Source organism: Myzus persicae, unplaced genomic scaffold (assembly GCF_001856785.1).
Source record: "Myzus persicae strain clone G006 unplaced genomic scaffold, MPER_G0061.0, whole genome shotgun sequence".
In the NCBI taxonomy this organism is placed as follows: domain Eukaryota; kingdom Metazoa; phylum Arthropoda; class Insecta; order Hemiptera; family Aphididae; genus Myzus; species Myzus persicae.
This window is the reverse complement of record NW_019101011.1, coordinates 3,193-9,951: the sequence shown is the minus strand read 5'-3', so window position 1 is coordinate 9,951 and position 6,759 is coordinate 3,193. Positions and strand designations below refer to the sequence as shown.

The following is a 6,759-nucleotide window of genomic DNA, read 5'->3' as shown; positions in this document are numbered from 1 at the left end:
AATACCATTTAGGATAGCTGATGAAAGTGATGCTCCAGTTAAACTATCAATATTAACATATTTCAAAAAATCTTCACATAAATTATTTTGATCATCAATATATCTTACACATAAAGTGAGCTGTTCTTTATTTGAAACATCTGTGGTCTCATCTGCCAGAATAGAAAAGCATTCTGCAGCATTTATTTTTTCGACGATTTTTTTCTGTATAATATCACCACATGCCACTATTATTTCATTTTGAATTTTGGCTCCAATATATTTATATCGTTGATTATTTTCTAGATGCAATTTTAAAAATTGATCTCTTTTCTCAGTATTGCACGAAAATTCCCATCATTAGACAATTTCTCTACGATATTTAAAATTATATTCTTATTATATACATATATTATTATTAAGTACCTACAAAAATACACATTTTTCCGGAATCATTATGTCATCTAAGGGCAATTTCTTGGCGTCCACATAATATAATACATTCAATTATAGGGACAAGTTTTTTTCTGTTTTCTTGTATTTGAACTTTCCTTTTGAACAAATATTGAAAATTGAAATACGTATAACTTGATTAAAATAGACATAGTAATTATTCAATTAGAGGTAATGTTTACAAACCTATCTTCACAGATTGCTTCAATAATTGAAGGTTGTTTTTTAGTAAAAATATTAAGGAATTGATCTGATTTAACAACAGAAGTAACATGATAATCACAAGTAGAGTGTTTCCGAAATACCTAGATGATAATCAAGAAATAGTTTTAATAATAATTATACATATTGATTACCTATAATATTATCTTAACTACTACCTCTAAAGCTTTCTTCCACGCATTAAAAGCTTCATATACTAATTTGCGTAAAGGCTGACTCCCCACACCGCCAGTTTTGGCAAACACAACACAATGTTTACAGTAAGCACCTTGGGTTTTTTCAGAATAAGCAAGCCAATTAAACTCAAGCAGCCATTTAAATTGGAATTTTAAACCTTTTTTTTCATTTATACTGCATAAGGGAAATTTATATGTAGCCAGTGGTACCCATAATTTAGTTAACGTCTAGATATGTATTACAATAATTATGAAAAAAAATTTTCTTTTTTTTAATAAAATCATAAAGCAATAACTTACAGAATATTTTTCATCATCTGTTAAATCACTATTAACAAATATACCTATGTCATTTACATGTGGCATATTTTCAATCTAGTAAAGCAAAAATTATAAACATGGCTTACTATTTAGGTACTACGCTATTTTAAAAATAAAAATAAATGTTATTAACCTGATCATATTCTGGGATTTTTTCCGTAATCTGGACTTTGTTAGGGCTTAGTTGAGGTTCATCAATTTGTTTGCTTTGTTTGGAAAAATAATCGTTTATTTTTCTTTTAGCTGACATAACTAATTAAATAAAATAAATATATTAAATATATTTTTTTATGGTTGTATGAAAAATCAAGAAAAATAATTTTACTTACTTTTTTTATTATGGGACAATGGCTAATTATTAGTACTGTTGATAGAGTAAATAACTTATGAGTGTACAAGTAAAACAAAATTGTTATCGTATTAAAACTACACCAATAAAAGTCAACTTGATAGGAGAATGAACGCAAACGAAGATTGAAAACACAATTTTTCAAGTTCAATTAGCCGTTCTGTAACGAACTAACGAATTCGGAATTACCACCCGACCAATGGTATCACGTCACTTGTTCGCCGAAAATAGTTCGCGCGACAGTTGCTCGCGCGTCTAATGTTCGCCTAGAAATTGTTCGAATACGAAAATTGTTCGTGCATACATTGTTTGTATGTTCATTTAACATTAACTAAAAATAAATGAATAGTAAAAATATGTGAAGTTGTTTTAAAATATCGATAACGTATCTCGTTATCGAACATTATACACTCAGAAAAATAATGGTCTATGTTTTTATGAATTCAGTTCATTGGTTTTAAGTTTTGAAATTCAACTAGAATCAATAGAAAATGATGTTAAAATAAAGATATTATCTAAGAAATAATTAAAACGAGCATTCATAATTTAATGTTACAGTTATAAAAATAAAGCAAGACATTTAATTCAAGTAATGGTCCTTATCTCATTAAATCTTAATACATTTTACTTGATTGTACGCTATCATTGAGTACAATTTAGTAAAAACATGCACTTATTTTTATTAACTATTTCATTAATTGAATGCTATAAAATTTACTTAGAATTAACGGAGAAAATTATTAAAATAAGAAACATTTCTTTAAATCAATTATTCGAACGTAATAAATATTGTATACAAATAATGAAAACCTGATTCATAGTTTTTAGTATAGACTTTCCTATTGTTGATGATATTATCTACTTAAATGTATGTTAGATATCATTGTAATAGTGAGCGTTGGCATTCTTTCAATAATTCCACTACATATTATCAAGGATAAGAAATGCTATTTGAAAAGAAAAATTTATTTTTAGCACTTCCCTGGAATTACCTAGTTATAACGATACGCTAAATAGAATAATCGTCGGAAACTCTCAAGTATGTGGTATGTAATTGTTATTAGGTACATCGACGCTTTGGTTGAACAGCGGACATCTTATTGCACTACATTTTTTTGGCAAACCGCGTACCAATACCTCGATTATTTATTGTTATAGTAATAATTATAATCCTGTAAAATTCTCAATTATTCAGTTTTAATGTGTTATTTTTTCGTGTGCATGTCGCGTACATAAGTTGACATATAAATTTTAATTCAAAGTTTGGTGTTTGTTCAAAAATGGAAATCAATATTACTAACAATGTAAATGATGTCATTTTGAATTCGTCAGTTGAAATATGCGATGGATTCGAAAATGAGCACGCATTATTAGACCTATTGATAGAATTAAAAGGTGAATGTTTCTTCAACGAATTTATAGGTAAGTACCCACTGAGTTTTGATTTTATAAATTAGTTATTAACCGAGGTTAACTAAGCAGTTTATCGTACATAATAATATAATAGGAATACTAAATAATATTGTATATCTTAAAGATCAACCTATTATGCCTTAAGATTTTTCTAAAACTTCTTGTGTTGGTACTTAAATGTTATAAAACATAAAAAAAAATTGTAAGTACCCGGGTATATTAATTAAAACAATTTGCATAGGATCAACTTACCATGCTACTTACTTATTATGCTAACTTTTTATTTTGTAACCTTGGTACCAAAGCGTTATGGAGATGGCCTAGCAAAATGAAAAAAGTTGTATCCAGCCCAAAACCATATTGATGCTATAACAGTCATTTTTAAATTTGATGTACATAAATCACTTCTGCTATACGAAAGAAGATTGTAATAACCCAGTAGATAATACTATTTTATATAAAACAATTGTAAAAAGTACTGCAATTATTGCAGTAGCCAGTAGAATGTTTTATTAACAACTTTTGGACTGCTGTTATATCAGTAGGTAGTGATATAAATATATAATATGTAAATGGTACATCAAATTTTATAAATTACTGGTATAGTGGTGTCAATCAATCATATTTAAATTATAAAACTATTGAATAAAAATCATACTAGACTTCCCAACCTATACTCAGAATTAAATTCAAAGTCTAAAACACCAAATTAATATTTTTTGTTCTTATTTAAAAGTAATATATAACTATATATTTAAACTGCAGATCACGGAGTTACTATTGAAAGCTTGCATTACATGAAAGAAAATCATTTAAATAATATCTGTCCTAACAATAAATATGGTCAGAGAATTATCTTCGAACATCATCTGACTAAGTGGCAGACATCATTTGTTACTGTAAGTTCACACTTCCTTTGTGTGATTGCGATATGTATACATTTAATATTAAATGTATTATATATTATGTAAGCCTATATCATATTTATTTCAGGAACAAACTATAGCTGTAAATAAATTAAATTCAGATAGTACATGTTCATCAGATTCTGAGCATTCAATTTCATCTCAGAATAACATAATAAAGGTACCTATAACAAAAAAAATTATTAAATAGGTAATAGTTTCCACCCTCTACCAAGTCTACGAGTAGCCAGTAGGTATAATACCGAATTAGAGTAGGTTATAGACTTATAGTAGGTAGTATTTAATAATAAGTTAATTTAATTTTGGTAACTCAGTTAAGTTAGAAATTAATAAAGGTAGGTACACACTTTTTATAAAGTTTATTTTTTTATAGGTACATTTTTAGCATACTTTATTTTTTACCAACCCAAAACTAAATTCCCAATAACAATAATATACCATACATTATACTATATAGATTATAGGTACTATATTATGTCTATATTATTATTTTTACATTATAGTTGTTATAATTAATTTAATATCATTATTAATGTTACATTAATAACATAAAATATTATTTGATACATATATAGTCCTTTAGAGTATACAGAGTGATTGGAAAAATATAACATTTTGAAGTTTTTAACTTAATTCAATTCACAATAAAAATTTCTTGACATGAAAACAAACTAGACTGAAGCAGTGAAATGTAAAAAAAAAAATAAATAACAAAATAAATAAACTGATTTTTAACTCATTTATGCCCAGTCTTGATTTTTTTAACCATTTTATTTATATGTTATACTAAATATCAATTTTACAATACGTATATTAGGTAACTACTAATTATTTTTATTTTAGATAAATGTTGAGGACATTGTGACGTCGGCTGGAAAAGGAAATCTAATTTTATCGTTTTTTAAAAAAAATAACAAACTAACAGATGAGTTAAGAAAAATATTGACTGAATTGATAATTGAGCATTTGATTCAACAGGAAATATATGCCACACCAAAATTATTTGAACAAATCTCTATTGGTATCGTTGAACTCTTCAAATGTGAAATTAAGGTTTATATCGGTTTATATTTTGTTTTTAAATAATTGTATACGTTTTGAATTGTTAGATTTCATTTAAATTTTTAAATGTATTTTAAGGAAACATTTTATCTTGGTGTACCTAAGCAAAAACCTAAGGGACTTTAGTATCAAAAATACCATAATACCATTGCCAAATTGCGCCGTTATAATTTATGGAGTGGTCCTAAAAAATTAAAATTAAATGAAAATAACTCAGATGCCAACTGTTTTGGAGAAATTTTGTCTCATGATGAAGCAGAAGGTAAATTAAAACAATTAATTTTTGAAATATTATGCACCTATTCTAAATATTAATCTGAAGATTTTTCTACAGGTGCTGAATTAAATAGTATTAAGCAATGGCTTCAATTTAATGTAGAGCCAATGAGTGAAGTCGAAATAAAATGGAAACAAACTGCTAATATTCGTAGACAATATCTTTGTTCGCCGAATATAACTATTCATGATATCCTTGAGGAATGGCCAATATACAAACAGTCATTTGGTCATAGTTTGGTATGTTTGTTTACTCAAGTTTATTTAGAATTATTTTCTCCCTTTAAATAAGGTGTTTCTTAGTTAGGTAATTTATGAGTTGTGTGTTTTTGACTTTTATTAACTAATACTTTCATTATGTATCTTAGAACTCCATATGTCACTATAGGTAGATCTATAATCCAAACTAGTAATATCCAATCTAAATCAATTTTTTTTTAACATCCAACGTACATTCCAATTATAAATTTAAAAAATTTAAAATGCATAATATTTATATCTACATAGGTCTTAGAATCAAGTTTTAATGTAAATCGCTCCAATAATTGTCCTACTAGACTCATGTATTCTGAAATAAATATTAATAAATAATTCTAATTTCAGATTGATATAGACTTTGAGTGCATGAATACAAGTTCTAAGGGCAATTCACTTTTTGACAAATGGAATCAATTTGCTCTTAAAATCATTCCTTTTATGGCAAGTGGCATTAAAGACGGTAATAGTAAACTACTTTTACAACGTTTACTTGAAGTACAAGAAACTGACTTAGGTATTTTATATTTTAATTGCTATTTTGTAATCTTGATTTTTCAATTGATCAAATTAAATTTAAAGCATTTAAATTATTTTTTTGTTTCAGACACTAGAAATCTTTTGATACTTGATCTTTTGAATTCCCTGCTTGTTCCTACATCCAAGTATCATCATAATGAATCTACCACTAAAAGGCGTATTATAAAAACTTCTATATCTGATGCACGGAAATCATTTTTACATCAAGTTGCTTCAATGAATGATTTACATACCTCAATTCAAATCAAAATTGATAACTGCTATAAGGAGCGAGAAACATTGCAGCCTTTAATTTGTGTTGTAGGAGTTGATTTTGAAATTGCAAAAGATTTTTATGTGTACTATTTTAACACATATTACAAGTTCTCAAGTATTATAAGAGCAGTTGACGTCTGTTTTAAAATCTTTCAGGTATTTAATTTAAAATACCCAATTCAATCCGTTTTAGTTTGGACATTTATTCAGCATTATTTTTATAATATACATTGTGAATCTGATGTTAAGAGCTCATCTTTAATGTCTTTGATATCTGATTTATCCAATTAAAATATAAAGTTGTACACATTTTGTAATAGATTGCTCTGTTCTATTTTCATTATAATTTGTTTTTAGTACAATTACTATATTCCATAAGAATAATGGACTTTAGATGTTACATTTGTAAGAAAGCATTTAATGATTTAAATAAACTTTTCACGCATTTAAAATATATTCATTCATTGACGTCGACAAGTATATACCGTTGTGGGGTACTTCACTGCCCTCAAACATTCACATCGTTTCGTTC

At 26.6% G+C, this 6,759-nt stretch overlaps 1 protein-coding gene and 1 pseudogene across 1 annotated transcript; one reads left to right on the top strand and one right to left on the bottom strand.

Moving 5' to 3' along the window:
• Nucleotides 1–593: 593 nt before the first annotated feature.
• LOC111027264 lies at nucleotides 594–1,196 on the bottom strand. The gene is made up of 3 exons (XM_022305564.1): nucleotides 1,131–1,196; nucleotides 813–1,058; nucleotides 594–737 (listed from the first exon to the last, which is right to left on the bottom strand). Exons 1-3 carry the CDS (start codon nucleotides 1,194–1,196, stop codon nucleotides 594–596), a joined length of 456 nt encoding a protein of 151 aa, XP_022161256.1.
• Nucleotides 1,197–2,673: 1,477 nt separating this feature from the next.
• On the top strand, nucleotides 2,674–6,518 carry LOC111027263 (annotated as a pseudogene).
• The last annotated feature ends 241 nt before the right edge of the window (nucleotides 6,519–6,759 follow it).